The 23,373-nt window shown below is 43.2% G+C and overlaps 1 protein-coding gene and 1 long non-coding RNA gene across 3 annotated transcripts; both read right to left on the bottom strand.

Moving 5' to 3' along the window:
- Positions 1-1,737: 1,737 nt before the first annotated feature.
- LOC311344665 (putative monooxygenase p33MONOX) lies at positions 1,738-19,095 on the bottom strand. Of its 2 annotated transcripts, XM_084469022.1 has the most exons (8): positions 18,716-19,095; positions 17,596-17,716; positions 16,775-16,956; positions 7,950-8,070; positions 7,249-7,376; positions 3,993-4,156; positions 3,205-3,395; positions 1,738-2,964 (listed from the first exon to the last, which is right to left on the bottom strand). In XM_084469022.1, exons 2-8 carry the CDS (start codon positions 17,621-17,623, stop codon positions 2,759-2,761), a joined length of 1,020 nt encoding a protein of 339 aa, XP_084325148.1. In that variant the 5' UTR covers positions 17,624-17,716; positions 18,716-19,095; the 3' UTR covers positions 1,738-2,758. The 2 variants fall into 2 exon arrangements, with proteins under 2 accessions (XP_084325148.1, XP_084325149.1); XM_084469023.1 differs by lacking the exon at positions 18,716-19,095 and having other exon boundaries at positions 17,596-17,982.
- Positions 19,096-19,491: 396 nt separating this feature from the next.
- Positions 19,492-20,885, bottom strand: LOC311345127. The gene is made up of 4 exons (XR_014633663.1): positions 20,743-20,885; positions 20,346-20,463; positions 19,991-20,053; positions 19,492-19,779 (listed from the first exon to the last, which is right to left on the bottom strand). It is a non-coding gene; the product is annotated as an uncharacterized lncRNA (long non-coding RNA).
- Positions 20,886-23,373: the final 2,488 nt, after the last annotated feature.

The raw sequence follows: 23,373 nt of genomic DNA, 5'->3' as shown, positions 1-23,373 counted from the left end.
ACTGGCTAACATCTGTGTGAATGTTTTGGTTCATGTGGGTGGGGGTGCAAGTTCCGAAACCACGTCATGCAGGCCGAGACATCTGTATTATGTCATGGCTGCCATGTGTCTCCACCCTGTGCGTTTCTCTTCCAGTTTACCCCCTTTCCCTCTACTCCGACCGCACCCCACCCCACCCCCGTCTCTGACCCTCCCGCCCTGTCCACGTCTCCGGTTCCCTCGCACCGTCCTGCAACTGTGCTGTCACACAACTGGCTTGTTTGCTCCAGCGGTTTCTACAGGCAAACTTCTACTTCTGAGAAACCTGAGTGTACTATAGATGAGGACATGGGAAGTGGTCCAGGCGAGAAGCCATTGTTGAATCACCACCAGACAGCATGTGTTTTCCAGTTAGTGTATTTAAAAGTTTTTTTGTGTCCCAAACAGCTTGGTCAACTGAACACTAACTGTATTCAGAGGCTTTCAGTGCCTAAAACCTTTTAGCTGTAATACTGTGAGACAGACACATACACACACATACCCTAGACACCAACACACACCCACACACGCAGCAATATAAACAACCACAAGCGCCAACACACATGCTAGAACACATGTTGTGCACATACAGGCACACACACACACACACACACACACACACACACACACAACCACTGTCTTTCCTAAACAAACAAACAAACACACACAATCACTACCTCCCACACACACACCTTCTGTCTTTCATAAACAAATATACACACAAATTCTATCTCTCTTACACACACACACACACACACACACACAAGTCATTTCTTTACCTATCCCAGGTGCTACCCCCCTAAAGGCCCCAACACAAAATTCCACTGGTTCATGTTAGACTAATTTCACTCTCTGTGTTCTCTTCTGACTGGTACCACCTGAAAACCAGACAGTGACCCCACAGCCTGTAATTAGGGCTGGCCTCAGTGCAGAAGGTTTGTCCCTTTACGAGCACAAGACCAAAGAATAATAGGTCATGGGTGAACGTCGTGAGAGCCAAGGATGCTCCGTCAGGCAGGGGGGGTCAAGCTTCTATTGAACATAAACTAAACCACTTCACTCAACTGCCCGATGATTAGTTTTGTTTGTACCAACTCTATAAAGTATAGTTTCTCTAAAGTAACCAGATGGGTATTTGTTAAAGCTTTGATCATGTGGGGGGGGTTTCACTCAGCGATTGTTATCCGACAACTTACCTCAGATTATACAAATAACTTGTGCACGTCCTCAGCCCGTATGTCTACGTGAGACACTAAATGCACACTTGTGTGCGCGTCTGTGCGCTTAGTGACTAAAAAGGTAAAGGTAATTGGGGATAATTGCTGTGAAACTGGCAAGTGAAATATTTCAGATTCTTTGCTCTTCTCCTTTAACACTTTCTAAAACGAATCACAGCCACTAAATCATAGCATGTAAGGAATTAATTGGTGTATTTTTAAGTTTGCTATACTAAAAGTACTAAATGTTACAATAGAAAATTGGCAATACAAATAGCATTTTATGGGTCATTCAACAAGAACCCATGTTCAATAACAATGTTAGTCAGACAGCCGGTTTACAGTGGCAGATAACTTGACCTACTCTGCCATCTACTGGACAAATGCTAGCATATTGCATGTCAAGGAAAAGAATCTGTTTGCCTCCTAAACAAGTGTCAAACCTAAAACCTATTATTTAAATGAGTCAAAACCTGACAAACAAACAAGAATCACGCGTAGCTCGTTACTATCAATATTTATTTACAGAAGTCATCAGGAGATACTCCTTTGTGCCTTTAAGTAGTGGAAGTTATATACATTTTTTGAACAGCATGGATTGAGGAAATGTGCTTTGTATGTATATATATATATAAAAAAAAATCAAATCAAAATAACCACACAATGTCTATCGAATTGTATAAAATACAATCTTCAAAACATTACAGCGGTGTAGCTTGGCATTATGAAACGCATTGTATATAAATCAGAACAGAATAAAACATTAAAAGCAGAGCACTGTGAACTACTGACTTCAAAATTATAAAAAGACTGCAAGTCAGAAGAAAACCACTCAACTTTCAGTCAGCATCACTAGGCAACAAACATATTTTAACAACAAAATAAATTAGGCAAATTAAAGCAGCACAGCGGCCAAAAGCATACATAGTGCTATCTCAGGCACAATATCAGTCATGACATTAAAAGTTTCATTTTGTTTTTAAATGAAGCAAAAAAAAGGAGGGGGGGTGAACATGGAGGTGGGAGTTGGCTTGGGGAGGAGATGGTGTTGGGGGGGCGGTTGAACACATCCCAATGGTGTCCAAGAGCAGAAATATATCGCTCCCATTCACATGATTGATACTAGGATGAGCAGTTCGAGTTTGTTATGACACCGTAGCAAGAACAAAAGACCAACACAAGAGAAAAGCGATCCTCCAATTGACAAATAAACTTGGGTTTGAGGCCGCAGGAGCCGTGAGTCCAGGCGGAGGTCTTGCGTACGACGGACAGGACCAGGGCACGGGTCAGTAAGGGGCGACTAATACTTATATACGTCCTCTCTGGGAGGGTGTAGTGAACAGAGATGCATGTGTGAGTGTATGTGTATGTGTGTGTGTGTGTGTGTGTGTGTGTGTGTGTGTGTGTGTGTGTGTGTGTGTGTGTGTGTGTGTGTGTGTGTGTGTGTGTGTGTGTGTGTGTGTGTGTGTGAAGTTGGTGGGGGGGGGGGGGGGGGATAGAGTCAGGTGGGGTACTTGTTGGCCTCAGAAGCCCGAGGGCGTGAGCACATTCATGTCCCGCGGTTTGAGCTTGTGCGGACGCTGGGCGGCGTGCCTGGACTCCAGGCCCGAGAGGTCCATCTTGGGCGGCAGGAAGTGGGCCGGGTCGTCCACCTTGAGGTGCACCTGGGTCTTGATGGCGTCCATGGTGGTGGACTTCTGCAGGCCGAAGTAGGTCTGCAGCGTGAACCCTGCGTCGGAGAGGGGGGAGAGACCCTGAGCATCGCACGGCGATACATGTACATGTGGCTAAATTAAACGTAGGAGTGGATCCTTTCCACTCATAGTGGGAGGATCATCTTTTCAGCTTTGCATCACCGCAATCTAAAAGGCAGCTGAAAAATCATTCTGCATTCTTATCTTCCCGTCATTGCCAATAAGACTATAATAAGACAAATCTGCAGAGAGGCAGACATGGGGAGAGTGCTCACCAGGGCCGGTGTCTGAGCCCGGGTCCGTGGGGGACTTCTGCACAACGGGCCGTGGTCCAAAGAAGCTCCACCTGTCTACTCCTCCACCTCCTCCTCCTCCTCCACTGCCCTCGTTGCCTCCCATGTCGCTGCTAGGGCTGTGATTACCAAGCTCCGGGGGGGAGAGAAGACTGGAAGAACCGAACCAGGACCTAGAAACAAAACCAGGGACAGGTTTTTGATGCATGATGCACAAATGGCAGGAACGAACTTCCTGGAAAAATGTGATTCGTGGACAAAATGGACCCTTTGAAACATCCTTGACTAGTACAAAAGGTCTCCAAACATCCATACGTTTTAGGAGAACCATGAATGTGTGCTGAGGACATGGCTCATTCGATTTAAAGTGGCAGTCCTGAAGATTTTGTTCTTGTTCTTCCAAGTGTTACAAACAGTGTCGCCACCGACTCATTCATAAAACTGCAAATGTCAGGGCTTTCTTCAACGAGCCATCGGCTCCTATAGGGCTGGGCGATTAATCGAATTCTGATCACGATTTCGGTGTAAAACAATCACCTAACTAATAAAATCGAGTTATTATTATTTTTTCTTTCTTTATAGAAATGATAGAACAGCTGGATACATATCTGGACATTATTTTCTATTTGAACATTTTGTTTAAAACTTTAAGGGGAAATTTCATAAACTCCATCACCACTGTTACCTCATTCTGCACTAGACGGTCACTATCGACCAGAGGATCTTCGAGACCACCAACTTAGACCTGGGGGGGGGGGGGAGACACCTACCTGCGAGGGGTCACGGGTGAACTGTGAGGGCTCACGCAGGGGGTCACACAGGGGGTGACCGAAGGGGTGACGCAGGGGGTGACGGAAGGGGTGCCGTACGGGGTGGACTGAGACGATGTCGTAGGTCTGTCCTCTTTCAACTCCCCGCTTGGCATTCTCAGCTTCTGCACAGAGGAGGGAGGGAGGGATGGTTGTTAGGAAACGGGTTGGCTGAAACGTCTCTGGGTGGTCAACCGTTCAGCCAACCACACAAGCCTGTGGGTTTGGACGCAAACACGCACATGGTGACCGGGAACCTCGCTTCAAGGCCAATCTAAAGGCTGACTGTGTTCTGCTAGTGTTTGCAGATCTAGTCTGATGCAACAAACATAAGCATGTGGTCAATCATCTTGACCATATTGGCGAGAATGAGTGAGTGTGTGTGTGTGTGTTCCATAAAACTTGGAAATGGCAGTATTGTCAAGAGCAATATCCATAGGAGATGCAATTTTTTGATATGGGTGAAATGTGTACATGTAAACTTAAAACACCATTATAAATCAGAGATTGCCCGGCTTACAGATTTTTTTCTCTGGAAGTAGGAAAACATGTAGTGGTAGTGACCCCCACAAATGTCATGAGTTCAGTTGCCTTTTCAATGAAAATAAAAACGTTGATACAAAAAGTGTCATTCTCACTTACAGCAAATATGTAACCCATCTGTCAGCATAATAACCTTATCATTGTGTTGACCATGTCGTTCACCCCTTCTGTAAATGAATCCCTTCTCTGGGACCTTTACCCACGTCAAGACCGCAGTTGGGAAACGAAAAAATCTTCGAGGTCCAAAATCGGTGCTTATGTAATACCACGTCCCTATCGCTGTCAATGTTTATCCTACTCCTATTCCTATTCCTATCCTACTCCAGTCAATACCGTAATCAGGACTCCATTTAAGACATGATTCCCTAAGTGGTGTAAGACATACATAGATACCTGCCTTGGTGTTTTGTTGTGTTTTCGTAAAACACAACTTGACTCAGGTCAATTTGATATACGGCCGGGCCTCCATAACTACTACAGACGACTTTTAACAAAAAAATAAAGAGATAAATCCAGCACTTAAAACACAGGTACCCCCGCAACTGGACTACAAAGACATTCAACTAGACCCCTTAGTCAGGTGGGTCCATTCAGACCCATAGCTGGGTCCATGATCTGGACTGGGGTTCAAACTGAGGTGAGCCCACTGCCCGAGTATCGACTCATGTAATACTACTAACCCCAAGGGAGGGGCTGGCTGGGGGGGGGGGGGGGGGGGGGGGAGAGACCGGGGGGACCAAATGGACGTCAAACCCCGAAACCCCGTCCACTCTGCATGACAATACCGTACTCTCTGTCGCTCATTGCACATGCACAGCAAGCATACGCATATCCCTTGTGCATTGTGGTAGCACAGCAATACTACGTTGCTCATATAATAACACAGCTTACGGAAAAGGCGTTGTGCAATTATAACGAACTACTCGGTTGCACGTGGAAAAGCACAAGAGAGTGGTTTCTGCATCATTATAAAAACACCATTCTAGTGTTTTTGCATCGCATTATTTTGCATGATAGTAACATTGGGGGCACAGTTCTCCATCTTCAGTCCTCTGGCATGAACCAGCGAAGCATGCTGGGTAAAAACACTTAAGTACGACCTTAAGTACGAATATAAATAGGTTATAGGTAGAGGTATAGATATATTTTATTTTCACCCCATGTTTAATGTGAAACCTTTTTGACGTTCAAGCTACGATTAGCACGTTAGCCCTGTGCGCGGCGCTGGGGCTAAACCCTCCACAGGCTAAGCTAACGTCAGTGTAAATGTTACGTTTTTGGAGGAGCCAGGGAAATATCACGGATACATACACGAACAAAAAAAACACCACAGTATACATCCTATAAGTAGGAGGAGGAATACGTATGACTGAACCAGGACGACACACTAAGGGGCCACCGCGTTGGACAGGAACGATGTTGTTTTAGCATCCCCGTTAGCCTAGCTTAGCCTAGCCTAGCCTAGCCTAGCGCTAGCGGTTAGCCAGCAGCTCGCGGACGGGGGGGGAGGCTCGGCTCGCGACAGTCGTTGACTATATATACACGCGGCCCTTCACAAAACGTACCTTTTAATGATGGCCACTAGGTTCACTTCGCCCTTAAGACCCGTCCACTTCATCGTTGAATCCATTTTTTTTCCTGATATGTGAACGAGTTTAATGTGTGTGGATTAAATGGCTAACGAACGAAGGCACAAGATGTACAAACTATGAATGTCGGCCGACTGAAAAACAACCCGGAGACGTCGCTGATTGGTCGAGGCGGTACAACAGAGGGGGGTGAGGGGGGCTCTTTAAAATCCGTTACCAAGCAACAATAATCTAGAACCAGCCGGTATCCCCATGATTGCGTAACTTGTTTACCGCACTGTAACAAAACAAACCGCCTACTACTATTATTATTATTATTATTATTATTATTATTATGTAATGGAGGCAGAATAACACATCCACTTTCAGTGACATTTGCCAGTTTCACATTGTGTATAACTTTCTAATAAATGTACATTTATGTGAGATATTAATCCTTCAAGGGCCACCCTGAGTGGTGTTCTATTTCAACACGTGTTGTGACATGAGCACTTCTTGGAAGCAGATGGCCCGGGAATGTAGCTCAATGGATGGTTGGAAACCCATAGTTTATGAGACAGAGCATTATCCCTGATTGGGTCTGGGGGGAAAGCAGAGCGATTTCTGCTTGCAAGTAACAGATCTTTCAGTGGCATGTGGACATGAACAACTGCATAATCATTATCCATCCCATCATAGAAAGCTTCAAGGGTCCTGGGAAAAAAAACAACAACCATTGCAGACTTTCCAAACATGTTTTTTTTTCTCTCTCAATACAATTAACCATGTTAACATGTTTGTGAAAGAGACATTACAGTTGTATTTGGTGGTCTCCATGAAGAAATCTCTCTCATTGAATTTAATGTATTATTTTGCCTTGCAGTCCAGGCTGGCTAAGTTATATGAAATATATAACACACTGGTATAGTGTACACTAAGTATTTGGAAGCAAGTGGCAACATAGGTATCCGGGTGAGTCAACACACAAGTGTATGCGCGGTGCATCGGCTTTCCTATACAGCAAAAAAATGCCCGCACAGTTTTACCCTCCGCGCTAGCGGCCCAAAGCGACAGCGCGGTGCGCAGTGTTTTATTTCCGGACTCACTGGGAGGGTGCCATCGGCCAGACGGGGTGAGCGCGTCTCCTCCGCAGACAGGCCCTTGTGTGGGGAGTACACGTCATCGGTCAGCCCGGCCTGATGCTCGAATCTCTGCAGGCTGTCGTGGGACTGCTCTGTGGGGCCACGGGGGGGGGGGGGGGGGAACACAAAGTCAGACTCAAAAGAACGGGGGGTAACGGGAACACTCTCGGCCTCTGTGCACTTCACCAGGAGGGGCTCGGCTCGGCCTAATACTGCCGGAGAGATGGTGCCTTTTGTAAACATCGAAGGGGTGCTATCATGCCGCCAGGCGTCAGTGGGATTAGCCATTTCAGGGATTGTGTCATTTCAAGAAATCTGCCTTTCCCTTTGCCCTAGTGACAGCACCAGTGGGTGTGTCCACCTAGATGTATTACGGACAGATCAGCAACATTGGCCACAGGTAGGCCACTGGTTAGGCTGGTGGACTGATCTATCCATCATATATCTAGGTGGATACGCCCCCTAGTAACGTCACTGGGGCACAGGTGAAAGGCAGACTTTGAAACGGCTTGTAATGGATAATCACACGCACACCTGGTGGCATGACGTCGCCGCCCCTTTTTTAACTTCCTCAAGGTTATTTTACAAGGAAAAAAAAAACATTTTCACTGTGTCTTCAGAGTCTGTTGGTGAGGGTAAAGAGAGAGAGAGGGAAGGGGGCTTACTGATCATCAGGGAGCACATGAGCGACGTGGCCTTGGCCCTCACTACTGGGGCCGGGGACCTGGGGGCCCCAGGGGGGGCGGCAAGCTCAAGCACCGGCAGTTTGGGGTGACTTTCCCCTTCCTGATATCACACACACACACACACACACACACACACACACACACACACACACACACACACACACACACACACACACACACACACACACACACACACACACACACACACACACACACACACACACACACACACACACACACAAAGGATCATACGATTGGATAGTAAAACAAACAACACAATAGCTCGCGTTGTAGCTAAATCCCACACCTGGATTGGACCAATGCTACGTCTAGGGACATGCAGTGATTCGCTTTTACTTCAGGGGTGATCCGTTATCATAATTCAGAATATGAGAGATCAGATTATTATTTATTATGTGTTTTGAAGTTAAATGTCAATGCCATATCCCTACCCTCTTTCGGCCACCAGGCCTTGGGACTAATTTGAGTTAGCAGTGTGATACATTTTTATAGTTATGGAGTTCTAACTCTGTAACACAGCTCGTTTGGCTGGGTGGCGTGCGTGAGAGGGGTTTAGGGAGGTTCCATACTAAGATTCTTGTAATCAAAGAGAGAGACTCGGTCTGACAAGCGTTTTGTAGCTTTTGTAGAATATATCCGTTGATGATATGATGATGATTAGTGATTATTAACATTATTAGAAAATATATATTGATCAACATTGACTTTTAAGCCAGGGGCTATTTGAAAGGTTACACAATGCTGCTGCATTCAATGTTTTGAAAGTGTTAGTGTGGTGCTCAGTTGTATAATAATAACAATAATAACAATAATAATAATAATAATAATAATAACAATTAAAACTGCGCGCAGTGATGAACGGGACCTCGCGCCGGCTTGCAGCCGCCACTACGAGGTCCCGTTCATCACTGCGCGCAGTTTTAAAAAAAAATCGCGCCGGCTTGCGGCCGCGTCACGTGCCGTCGTAACATGTGTGCTGGCAAGATGTGCACATGTTAGGACCGCACGTGACGCAGCCGCAAGCCGGCACGAGGTCCCGTTCATCACTGCGCTCAGTTTTAAAAAAGCGCAGTTTTAAAAAAAATTCGCAAATTTATGTAATCTGTAGAAGCAGAGGTGCCCTGTGGTGTCCTACTGATTGTTTTGACATTAACATGTAAGACCACATTTAACTGAATTACATGTTGTAACAACTTTAACTAACATTATTAACCCTACATCAATGATCCGATAAATTCCCTAGGAGGAGTTAGTTGAAATACAAGGCGAAAAAGTGAAAGAATTCCATTCAAAATGGCCAACTTTGACGGCACGCCACGGACACGCCCTTCAACGTACAGTCACAAATAGCAGGATTTTTGTTCAGCACCACTTCATGACTGTACTGACCAATTTTGAAGCAGATCCGATAAATTCCCTAGGAGGAGTTCATTCAAATACAAGGCAAAAAAGTGAAAAAAATTCAAAATGGCCGCCAAAAGTGAAAATTAGAAATGCAAATAGCCGACTTCCTGTGGGGTTTGGGGCATGGGTCCAAGAGGCTTTTCTGTAGGTATGGGCACATTGTACGTGAATACTGAGTTTCATACATATTGGTGAAACGTGGCGCAGGGGCTGCTTTTTAAAGTTCCTGTAGGGGGCGCTACAAAAAATAGAAACACGAATTTTGGTATGTGAGCTATCGGCACCAGTTTACACGTGTCCTGTGAATTTCATATTCATAACTATTACGGTCTCCGCACAGTGATTTTGAGCCTCTGGCGGCCATGTTGTATTTTAAATCGACTTAATTTTTGGTGAGCAGTTAGAACTTTGGTACCTAATGGCCATTGAGTTGGTCCCGCTCAAATCAAACATTGCGTCTATGAACTGTGGCGATTTTAGTGTCAGGCCACGCCCATTTCGATGCCACGCCCCATTTGAAAATATGTTGACTTTATCTTGTTCAGAATTTGATTCTGAACAACTTTTGTATTGGGGCCAACATCATAGGCGTCCAACTTGACGTTGATATGAGCAATTAACTATTTTCGAGGTTTCAACCACACCACTTTTAGAACTCATTGGTGCTCTAAACTTTATTGTACAGACTAATCCTTAAGTCAGATTGAAGATAATGGGCCATAGATGATATGTGCCAAAGGAATTTTGTCAAAGTCGAAAAACCTGGGATCCTTGGGGAATTTACTGTTTTTAACTAAATTCAAAATGGCGGAAAATATGGCTACCGGAAGTGTTCAGTTCAAGAGACATTTTTGTTCATCATGAGGATATGCATGTGTGTGCAAAGTTTCATGAGTGTAGGTCAAACCGGTGGCGAGATATGCTTGTGCAAAGTTTGCACTTTTGAACAGTTGCTATAGCGCCACCTAGGGGCGAATGTGAATTTGAGGGCTAGAATATCAAATTTTTCACCAGTCCCCACAATTGCACCAAAAAATTTTGAGTTTTAGAATATGTGCAGGGGGGGAAAAATGCAGTCGAAGTCGTGGAAAATAATAATAATAATAATAATAATTAAAACTGCGCGCAGTGATGAACGGGACCTCGCGCCGGCTTGCAGCCGCCACTACGAGGTCCCGTTCATCACTGCGCGCAGTTTTAAAAAAAAATCGCGCCGGCTTGCGGCCGCGTCACGTGCCGTCGTAACATGTGTGCTGGCAAGATGTGCACATGTTAGGACCGCACGTGACGCAGCCGCAAGCCGGCACGAGGTCCCGTTCATCACTGCGCTCAGTTTTAAAAAAGCGCAGTTTTAAAAAAAATTCGCAAATTTATGTAATCTGTAGAAGCAGAGGTGCCCTGTGGTGTCCTACTGATTGTTTTGACATTAACATGTAAGACCACATTTAACTGAATTACATGTTCATTAACCCTACATCAATGATGCGATAAATTGCCTAGGAGGAGTTAGTTCAAATACAAGGCGACGGAATTCAAAAATGGCCAACTTTAATGGCATGCCACGGACACGCCCTTCAACGTACAATCACAAATAGCATGATTTTGGTTCAGCACCACTTCATGACTGTACTGACCAATTTTGAAGCAGATCTGATAAATTCCCTAGGAGGAGTAAGTTTAATACAAGGCGACGGAATTCAAAAATGGCCAACTTTGACGGCATGCCACCGACACGCCCTTCAACGTACAATCACAAATAGCATGATTTTGGTTCAGCACCACTTCATGACTGTACCGACCAATTTTGAAGCAGATCCGATAAAATCCCTAGGAGGAGTTCATTCAAATACAAGGCAAAAAAGTGAAAAAAATTCAAAATGGCCGCCAAAAGTGAAAATTAGAAATGCAAATAGCCGACTTCCTGTGGGGTTTGGGGCATGGGTCCAAGAGGCTTTTCTGTAGGTATGGGCACATTGTACGTGAATACTGAGTTTCATACATATTGGTGAAACGTGGCGCAGGGGCTGCTTTTTAAAGTTCCTGTAGGGGGCGCTACAAAAAATAGAAACACGAATTTTGGTATGTGAGCTATCGGCACCAGTTTACACGTGTGCCGTGAATTTCATATTCATAACTATTACGGTCTCCGCACAGTGATTTTGAGGCTCTGGCGGCCATGTTGTTTTTTAAATCGACTTAATTTTTGGTGAGCAGTTAGAACTTTGGTACCTAACGGCCACTAAGTCGGTCCCGCTGAAATCAAACATTGCGTCTATGAACTGTGGCGATTTTAGTGTCAGGCCACGCCCATTTCGATGCCACGCCCCATTTGAAAATATGTTGACTTTATCTTGTTCAGAATTTGATTCTGAACAACTTTTGTATTTGGGCCAACATCATAGGCGTCCAACTTGACGTTGATATGAGCAATTAACTATTTTCGAGGTTTCAACCACACCCCTTTTAGAACTCGTTGATGCTCTAAACTTTATTGTACAGACTAATCCTTAAGTCAGATTGAAGATAATGGGCCATATATGATATGTGCCAAAGGATTTTGGTCACAGTCGAAAAACCTGGGATCCTTGGGGAATTTACTGTTTTTAACTAAATTCAAAATGGCGGAAAATATGGCTACCGGAAGTGTTCAGTTCAAGAGACTTTTTTGTTCATCATGAGGATTTTCATGTGTGGGCAAAGTTTCATGAATGTAGATCAAACCGGTGACGCGTGCTGCTTGTGCAAAGTTTGCACTTTTGAACAGTTGCTATAGCGCCACCTAGGGGCGAATGTGAATTTGAGGGCTAGATTATCAAATTTTTCACCAGTCCCCACAATTGCACCAAAAAAATTTGAGTTTTAGAATATGTGCAGGGGGGGAAAAATGCAGTCGAAGTCGTGGAAAATAATAATAATAATAATCACGAGGGTTTCAATAGGGTCCTTGCCAAGTTTGGCTCGGTCCCTAATAATTAAAACTGCGCGCAGTGATGAACGGGACCTCGCGCCGGCTTGCAGCCGCCACTACGAGGTCCCGTTCATCACTGCGCGCAGTTTTAAAAAAAAATCGCGCCGGCTTGCGGCCGCGTTCACGTGCCGTCGTAACATGTGTGCTGGCAAGATGTGCACATGTTAGGACCGCACGTGACGCAGCCGCAAGCCGGCGCGAGGTCCCGTTCATCACTGCGCACAGTTTTAAAAAAGCGCAGTTTTAAAAAAAATTCGCAAATTTATGTAATCTGTAGAAGCAGAGGTGCCCTGTGGTGTCCTACTGATTGTTTTGACATTAACATGTAAGACCACATTTAACTGAATTACATGTTCATTAACCCTACATCAATGATCCGATAAATTCCCTAGGAGGAGTTAGTTCAAATACAAGGCGAAAAAGTGAAAGAATTCCATTCAAAATGGCCAACTTTGACAGCACGCCACGGCCATGCCCTTCAACGTACAGTCACAAATAACACGGCGTTGGTTGAGCACCATTTTTTGACTGTACTGAGCAATTGTGAAGCAGATCCGATAAATACCCTAGGAGGAGTTCGTTCAAATACAAGGGGAAAAAAGCGAAAATAAGACCACGGAATTCAAAACGGCCAAATTTGACGGCACGCCACGGACACGCCCTTCAACGTACAGTCACAAATAACACGGCGTTGGTTGAGCTCCATGTCATGACTGTACTGACTAATTGTGAAGCAGATGCGATAAATTCCCTAGGAGGAGTTCGTTCAAATACAATGCGAAAAAGTGAAATTCCATTCAAAATGGCCAAATTTGACGGCACGCCACGGACACGCCCTTCAACGTACAGTCACAAATAGCACGATTTTGGTTCAGCACCATTTCATGACTGTACTGACCAATTTGGAAGCAGATCCGATAAATTCCCTAGGAGGAGTTAGTTCAAATACAAGGCGACGGAATTCCAAAATGGCCAACTTTGACGGCACGCCACGGACACGCCCTTCAATGTACAGTCACAAATAGCACGGCGTTGGTTCGGCACCATTTATTGACTGTACTGACCAATTTTTAAGCAGATCCGATAAATTCCCTAGGAGGAGTTCATTCAAATACAAGGCAAAAAAGTGAAAAAAAATTCAAAATGGCCGCCGAGAGTGAAAATTAAAAATGCAAATAGCCGACGTCTTGTGGGGTTTGGAGCATGGGTCCAAGAGGCTTTTCTGTAGGTATTGGCACGTTATACGTGCCTACCGATTTTCATACATATTGGTGAAACGTGGCGCAGGGGCTGCTTTTTAAAGTTCCTGTAGGGGGCGCTACAAAAAATAGAAACACGAATTTTGGTATGTGAGCTACAGGCACCAGTCTACACGTGTCCTGTGAATTTCATATTCATAACTATTACGGTCTCCGCCATAACTATTACGGACTCCGCTGAGTGATTTACCCTCCTCTGGCGGCCATGTTGTTTTGGCAATCGACTTCATTTTACTTGAGCAGTTGAAACTTTGGTCCTCAATGGCCACTAAGTTGGTTCCGCTCAAATCAAACATTGTGTCTATGAACTGTGGCGCTTTTAGTGACAGGCCACGCCCATTTCGATGGCACGCCCCATTCTAATTTTTTTTTACTTTATCTTGTTCAGAATTTGATTCTGAACAACTTTTGTATCTGGGTCAACATCATAGGAGTCCAATTTGATGTTGATATGAGCAATTTACTTTTTAGGCATTTTCAACCACACCCATTTTAGAACTCAATGGCTCATGGGAGCTTGAAATTGTATTGTACAGACTAATCCTTAAGTCATATTGAAGATAATCGGCCATAGATGATATCTGCCAAAGGATTTTTGTCAAAGTCGAAAAACCTGGGATCCTTAGGCAATTTGCTGTTTTTAACATAATTCAAAATGGCGGAAAATCTGGCAACCCGGAAATGTTCAGTTCAAGAGAATTTTTTGTTCATCATGAGGATTTTCATGTGTGTGTAAAGTTTCATGAGTGTAGATCAAACCGGTGACGCGTGCTGCTTGTGCAAAGTTTGCACTTTTGAACAGTTGCTATAGCGCCACCTAGGGGCGAATGTGAATTTGAGGGCTAGAATATCAAATTTTTCACCAGTCCCCACAATTGCACCAAAAAAAATTGAGTTTTCGTATATGTTCAGGGGGGGAAAAATGCAGTCGAAGTCGTGGAAAAATACGGCGGAAGAATAATAATAAACATGAGGGTTTCAATAGGGACCTTGCCATGTTTGGCTCGGTCCCTAATAATCACGAGGGTTTCAATAGGGTCCTTGCCAAGTTTGGCTCGGTCCCTAATAATACAATAATAATTAAAACTGCGCGCAGTGATGAACGGGACCTCGCGCCGGCTTGCAGCCGCCACTACGAGGTCCCGTTCATCACTGCGCGCAGTTTTAAAAAAAAATCGCGCCGGCTTGCGGCCGCGTCACGTGCCGTCGTAACATGTGTGCTGGCAAGATGTGCACATGTTAGGACCGCACGTGACGCAGCCGCAAGCCGGCACGAGGTCCCGTTCATCACTGCGCGCAGTTTTAAAAAAGCGCAGTTTAAAAAAAAATTCGCGAATTTATGTAATCTGTAGAAGCAGAGGTGCCCTGTGGTGTCCTACTGATTGTTTTGACGTTAACATGTAAGAGCACATTTAACTGAATTACATGTTGTAACAACTTTAACTAACATTATTAACCCTACATCAATGATCCGATAAATTCCCTAGGAGGAGTTAGTTCAAATACAAGACGACGGAATTCAAAAATGGCCAACTTTGACGGCACGCCACGGCCACGCCCTTCAATGTACAGTCACAAATAGCACGGTGTTGGTTCAGCACCATTTTTTGACTGTACTAACCAATTGTGAAGCAGATGCGATAAATTCCCTAGGAGGAGTTTGTTCAAATACAATGCGAAAAAGTGAAATTCCATTCAAAATGGCCAACTTTGACATCACGCCACGGACACGCCCTTCAACGTACAGTCCCAAATAGCACGGCGTTTATTCAGCACCATTTCATGACTGTACTGACCAATTTGGAAGCAGATTCCATAAATTCCCTAGGAGGAGTTAGTTCAAATACAAGGCGACGGAATTCAAAAATGGCCAACTTTGACGGCACGCCACGGACACGCCCTTCAACGTACAGTCACAAATAGCACGGCGTTGGTTCGGCACCATTTATTGACTGTACTGACCAATTTGGAAGCAGATTCGATAAATTCCCTAGGAGGAGTTCATTCAAATACAAGGCAAAAAAGTGAAAAAAATTCAAAATGGCCGCCAAAAGTGAAAATTAGAAATGCAAATAGCCGACTTCCTGTGGGGTTTGGGGCATGGGTCCAAGAGGCTTTTCTGTAGGTATGGGCACATTGTACGTGAATACTGAGTTTCATACATATAGGTGAAACGTGGCGCATGGGCTGCTTTTTAAAGTTCCTGTAGGGGGCGCTACAAAAAATAGAAACACGAATTTTGGTATGTGAGCTATCGGCACCAGTTTACACGTGTCCTGTGAATTTCATATTCATAACTATTACGGTGTCCGCAGAGTGATTTTGAGCCTCTGGCGGCCATGTTGTATTTTAAATCGACTTAATTTTTGGTGAGCAGTTAGAACTTTGGTACCTAATGGCCATTGAGTTGGTCCCGCTCAAATCAAACATTGCGTCTATGAACTGTGGCTATTTTAGTATCGGGCCACGCCCACTTCAATGCCACGCCCCATTTGAAAAATTGTTGACTCAATCTTGTTCAGAATTTGATTGTGAACAACTTTAGTAGAGAGGTCCAACACCATAGGAGTCCAATTAATGTAGATATGTGCAATTTACTATTTTTGGGGTGAAAAACACACCCCTTTTTGAACTCAATGGCTCATGGGTACTTTGAAATTTATCCTACAGACTAATCCTTATGTCAGATTGAAGATAATGGGCCATAGATGATATGTGCCAAAGGATTTATGTCAAAGTCGAAAAACCTGGGATCCTTGGGGAATTTACTGTTTTTAACTAAATTCAAAATGGCGGGAAATCTGGCTACCGGAAGTGCTAAGTTAGTATCTGCAAATTTCTTCATTATGAGGATTTGAATATGTGTGCAAAGTTTCATGAGTTTAGGTCCAACCGGTGACGAGTTATGCTTGTGCAAACGTTGAAATTTTGGCATAGTTGGTATAGCGCCACCTAGGGGCGAATGTGAATTTGAGGGCTAGAATATCAAATTTTTCACCAGTCCCACAAAATGCACCAAGAAAAAATGAGTTTTGGAATATGTGCAGGGGGGGAAAAATGCAGTCGAAGATGAGGGAAAATAAGAATAAGAATAATAAACACGAGGGTTTCAATAGGGTCCTTGCCAAGTTTGGCTCGGTCCCTAATAATACCTCAGGGAGCTTCTTGAATCTGCGCCGTGGAATGACCGGGTCCTTCCACAGCATGTTGACGCTCATGTCGGGGGGCGGTGAGTTCAGGGGCACGTCGAGGTTCTCGTCGTAGGTGCGACGGGCCATCCCGACGGGATTCGACAGGCCACAGAAGAACCCTGACGACATGCCGGACTCCAGCGCTGCACGATGGGAGAGTTTGATTAAAAAGGCTCTCTTTATACTATGCAATCAAAACGGTTTCTTCCGGTAACATTTTAACAAGTCATATAGTACCTTTCAAAGAGAGTTAGTTGAAATGAATTAGGTTATTAGGTGTTAAAAGTATAGGGACTATAATACTGTTTATGATATAATTATTGTTCCCTTTTTATATGATGTATAAAACGACATGTCTTATGGAAGACACAGGCTTATCATTGTCCCTTCCAACAGATTTAACATTTGTATAGTTTGATATATTTAATTGATTGATAAATGCAAAACAGTTTCATGAAGGACATGAAATATCTCTTAAATTATTTATTCTTCATTTACAACCCTGTACAAACACATTCACCCTCCTTCATCACCATCATCATCCTCATCATCATCTAACTTCCAACCCTTCCTCACCCATTATCCTTATCATAACCTCCTCCATTAACTCCTTCATCATTATCTTCTACACACATCTCAACATCGCACTCAAGTCAAGTCAAGTCAAGTCTTTATTATTCAAACTCACTCGCCTATTTGTTTGGTTCCTATACACAATCTGAAGTTCTTCAAAGCAACATAGAAAAAAAGAAGAAGAAAATGATCCTAATGAATGTGGTTACCTGGAATGTCTCCTGGTCTCGAGGACATTCTGCCAGCGGATGATGGTACGTCCACGAGAAACAAAGTCAGACAGCGGCTCCAAAGAGTCTAGATTCCCCAACACAAACTTTCGACGGCACACTTCCACAGAAAGACAAATACGAGAAGAGAACGCAGGCATTAGACGATTCACAAGCAGTTCACAGGCGTAGGGCTGGTGTCGGCGTAGGTCTTTAGGAAACGACAAGTAGCAAAGTTCACGTTCGCCCACTATGGTGCACAGAGTTCTGAGAGGTGCTCCGCCTGCCCGGCCTCCCCTCAAATAGAATCAGAGTCTGGTTACCTGCTCAGTGGACCGATCGTTTTACTAACACTCACACACACACACACACACACACACACACACACACACACACACACACGCACACACGCACACATGCACGCACGCGCACACACACACACACACACACACACACAAAAACAAACACTCAGACACACACACACACACACACACACACACACACACACACACAAAAACAAACACTCAGACACACACACGCACACACACACACGCGCACACACACACACACACACACACACACAACAAACACACACAGATTTTCACTGATCAATTAAATAGCCTATAGCCTATACATTTGAAATTGTAGCCTATTTAATAACGGAAAAGCTTGTGCTGTTTAAAGCCACCCCTTAATTATAGTAGCTCATTGTGTATAGAGATCATATCTAGTGCCAGTAGCCTATGATGCAAACTATGCACACGATCCGTTGTGCTGCATCATCATCATGCTGTAATTTATTTAATGTCACAATAAGCCCAAGCAGGAATCCTGAACTAATCCATCGTTCCCTCATAACCGAGACAGTATGGGCAAACTATTTTTAGCGTCGGCATACATGAGTTTAACGCCAGATACAGTGACTTGCAAAAAGGAATCGTTCAGTAGTCACAGTGCCTGCATCTGCTGATCACTGCCAATCAAATGCTGGGCGGATGTTTTTATCCAGTAAAACATATATTTTTGTCCCATGCATTCAGTAACCCCACCTATTTTACAAGGGCATGTTTTAAATAGGATGCATTATCGCGTCTTTGATTCCCTTTAAATGATCCCTTACCTCAAAGTGACTGATAGCTGATTTCAGTTCTGCAGCAGGGTCTCTCCTGAGGGTCGTCAGTATGGTGTGATAGAAGTGAACTATATTCTGACAGGTCACCGCGTCCATTACTCTCTGACGCGCAGCGAGTCAATATTCGCTAAGGCAGTCGACGGACTTTGAATGAAATCACCTATCCCGATGGCACAGACGGAAGTCGTCACGCCATCAGATATTCTAAAAGTGAAAGTTTTGGCAAAAAACGATTAAACGGACTAGTGTCCAGAACTGTTATACGTATCCAAGTCAAAACACAACTCGCCAAATCGGCAATATCGAAAGAAAGATTGAATGAAAGCAGAACAAGGACTGAAGAAAGGACGCACGCCGTCATTCATTTGTGTGTGTGTGTGTGTGTGTGTGTGTGTGTGTGTGTGTGTGTGTGTGTGTGTGTGTGTGTGTGTGTGTGTGTGTGTGTGTGTGTGTGTGTGTGTGTGTGTGTGTGTGTGTGTGTTCCAGAGATGTGGGTCTGGAGGTGGTTATTGTGTAAATAGATTGACAGCCTATGAGCCTCCATTCCTGAGATACGCCCACCAGAGCTGGCATTTGAAGACAGTCCAGCGGTACGACACCATGACCCCTAAATATAAATAAACACGGTACTCCTGTGAGCAGTAAAAGATTTGGCTTGTTGTTAGTTTATTAATTATACTTTTCTTTCCTTTTTAATAGAGCAAGGAAAACGGTTTCCTAGAAGCAATAACTCTGGTATCACAGAAGTAAACCTAGACACAAGATATGTATTAATCATTTTATTATAAATTAGAGATCAAACGATAGTACAACAAGTTATGTACACACAATTCACAATATAAAAAAAAGACATGGAGTAGACCTTGGCCTAAGACAACACAAAACACAATAGCTTAAGTATAATACATAAAAACAAGCAACCCTGTTGCTTTGACCTTCTATTCTTCAGTGTACTTGGCATGTTTGTGTGGATTAAACTTTTGAGGCTTCACTCGACCATTTGATTAACTGCTGGGTTTGTAGACCCGGGAGTTGTAGCATTCTGCGTTTGACTGTAGAACACCAAAACAAAATAAAAGGAGGGAAACAAAAGCGATGAGATCATTGACAAACATTTAACACGAATAAGTCTGTTACTGTCTTGGTTGAAATGCCATGGTGCATTTCTTGCGGATAGTTAATAACTGTATTGTAATTATTTATTTTAGATACGAGGATGTATTGTATATTGTTATTGATGTATTGGCTGTAAGGTAGACTCACAGGTAGAGACCGTTTTTGGATTTGGGATCCAGACAGAAACTCGTTCCATCCCTCCTAGTCACACTGTTGGAGGGGAGAGACAATTTATTTTTGAGTTATTATATCAATTTATTATTATTTTGTTATTTAGTTATTTTCAACACACACTCCTCCTATACATCCACGGATAGAGGATATACAATAATGTATATAATGATGGTTCATTTAAAATGAAAGCAGAATGTAACCTGTGTGTGTATCCATTGATTCCAAGGTACAATCTATACGCCATGGACAACATGTCAACATGTATGTGTCCCTAGAACTCCATACACCGTATTAGTGGATTCACAGAAAACAAGTGTAGTATTCTTACACAATCTCCAGTTTGTCACAGAAAGTGTTTGCTTTAAAGATGTCGATGGTTTTAGCATTTCGTCCGATCAATTTCCGGAGGGATGAAGACAAACACCGACAACTACTCGTCCGGGGACCTAGAAATAGTAAGAGAGAAAAGAGGAAGAAAGAGAGACATTTTAACACAATGTATACAACTCATACCCGTCAGAATATAAAGTAGGTAGTATTTGGGGGATATATTTTGCGCGCACACACACACACACACACACACACACACACACACACACACACACACACACACACACACACACACACACACACACACACACACACACACACACACAACCCTGTGTTAAAATAAGTGTTACAGTGTCACAGAGACACATTTCATCCTAACGACTTAATGTACTCACCCTGGGCGCTGGCGAGTGATGCCAGCAGGCTCAGGAGCAGCAGGACTTTGATGAGGCTGAACACGGTGGCTTTCATCTCACTGGTGCTGTCTTGGTCTTCCACAGGCAAAGCGAGAGGACTATAGGAGGGTCAGGACTCAGGAGAGAGACAGGTGGATTGTAAAGGATGAGCCACCAGAGGCCCTTTATATCTTATCTCCTTCACAGAAAGTGACATCGTCTTAGTGATGCAAGGGGAAATTCCTCATGCAGTGGAAAACGAAACTGCTGTGGCCAATCAAACATTCGGCGTGCAGCCATTGTTGCACATTAGTTCTTGTTTTTGATGTCATATTCCCCCCCCCCCCCCCCGCTACACAATTCCAATATTAATATGTATGCATGTTTGATACCATACCGTTAAAACGACAATAGCAAACAAACACATAAACAAACAAACAAACAAGATATTCAAAATACATTTATTTAATCTGGAAATGGAAAATCGAATATTAGTGATAGCTATTTTGTTGTTCTATGTTTATTATGTCCTCCAAAAGTAAAATGTTGTTGGCCAAGAAATATCAGTAGCAATTTACAATAAAGGTACATTTATTAACCATGAATTAAGTGATTGCAGTAATACACATTATAATATATCACTAGTATAAGGGTTAAGGTAAGGGTTAAGGTTAGAATAAGGGTGAGGGTTAACCCTGACTCTAAATTAAATTATTAGTGAATATGATCAGAACATCAATAATAAATGATAACTAGACCATTAGTTAACTTTTCATTAACTGTTAGTCTATTGTTAGTTATAATACATTTTACCCAGAGATGTATAGTAACGAAGTAGAACTACTTCACTACTGTACTTAAGTACTAAAATTCTGTATCTGTACTTTACTGGAGTATTATTTTTTTCTCCTACTTCCACTTTTACTTCATTACATATTTTTGATGAGTTTAATACTTTTACTCCAATACATTTTTCATGTGCTGAATCGTTACTGGTTACACTCGTTACTGTTTATATGTGAAGCACTTTGAGTCTGCCTTGTGTATGAAAAGTGCTATATAAATAAAGTTGCCTTGCCTTGCCTTCCCTTACAATTATAAAAATGGTATCCCATTGATTTCTGTTAGAAGACTCATTGCTCGTTGGCCGGAAACGGAAAGGGGGGCTGTTTACGTTTGGTTGTAGTTTTTTCGTTCAGTTCTCCATCTTAACAGTAGGGCTAGAACCGAACGAAAAGACTACAACCAAACGTAAACAGCCCCCCTTTCCATTTCCGGCCAACGAGCAATGAGTCTTCCAACAGAAATCAATGGGATTTACAAAATGCGATAAAATAGCAATCAAACATGACAGTAACTGTATTTCACTACGATACTTGATTTGGAACATCAACAAACACCACTAACCACTCGGTGAGTTGCACATTTCTGAAAACAAACGTTTAGGGTTGTTTTAAGGACCCTTCTCCAACCATTCTGAAGCAGGCAGGGGCAATTCTAAATGAGCCAAATACCCGAGACAGAACCAATAGTCAAAATATCGGTGTCAACCACTCTATTTCAACCTAGACAAATCAGAAAGTGGGCTCAATGTTCAAAATACCGGAATTGTCATTTAACTTACCCATGTTTGTCACTTGGCCTTTGAGATGTTTTAGTTGTTTGTTTTTACATAAACACTTGTATGTGGCCTTTGACAGCTTTAAGACAGCTCTGTATGTATTCCTGTCCTTGTACTGCTGCTACAGCCAAAGGAATTGTGTGTCCTTCAGTTTAAATATTTGAGATAATATAAACAATATGATATTCAAACTTTTGACTGCTTTCTTATAATATAAACATAACACAATACTTTTAAACTAAACTTTTTAAACTACTTGCAATACTTAAGTACAAAACATTTTGAGTACTTCCACTTAAGTGGGGTGTTTAAAGAACACTTCTACTTCTACTCAAGTCACTTTTTTGATACAGTACTTGTACTTTTACTCTCTGATTTTACCACATTTACACATTTTAATGAACGCATCCTTAATGTTAAGCAATACCGAAATATCTCTCCTCCATATAATTAATTATATAGTCTATAGTTAGATGTCAACCGTTTTGTCCAAAACGTAGAAAGCATAAAGTTTTATTTTCCATTATATCAAGTTGAAGTCTAATATTGGGCCGGCATTCAGAAACGCTATAATAAAATGAGTGCATAGTGTGCCTGGCTACCTTATAGGAATCACCTATAGGCCTACATCTTACTTGTTGCCCCAGCACCAAAGTAAGTGACATAGGTGATGTTGAGTATTTTGAGTGGGCGGTCAGAGGTTCGATTAGCTTTAATAGCGGTTATCGCGTCCCACAGATTGAGCTCGACCACACATTGGAACAAAAGGTTACGATGACGATGTGTTTTCCGTGACGTTAGGCCCTCAAGCACTTTTCTGAAGAAGCCGCATGAACAGGAAGTTTAAAGAACAACTGCCCCCTCCCCACCCCACCCCACCCCACCCCACCCCCACCACCCCCGCCCCTAACTCAAACGTTTCGTTAGAAAGTACCAGAGAAATTACTGGGGGAAACTTTTACTTTCGTTTCCCTTTTTCATTTTTTTGTGGCACTGGAGAGAGGATCTGT

Source organism: Micromesistius poutassou (assembly GCF_964030765.1).
Source record: "Micromesistius poutassou genome assembly, chromosome: 6".
In the NCBI taxonomy this organism is placed as follows: domain Eukaryota; kingdom Metazoa; phylum Chordata; class Actinopteri; order Gadiformes; family Gadidae; genus Micromesistius; species Micromesistius poutassou.
This window is presented reverse-complemented; position numbering and strand designations above follow the sequence as displayed.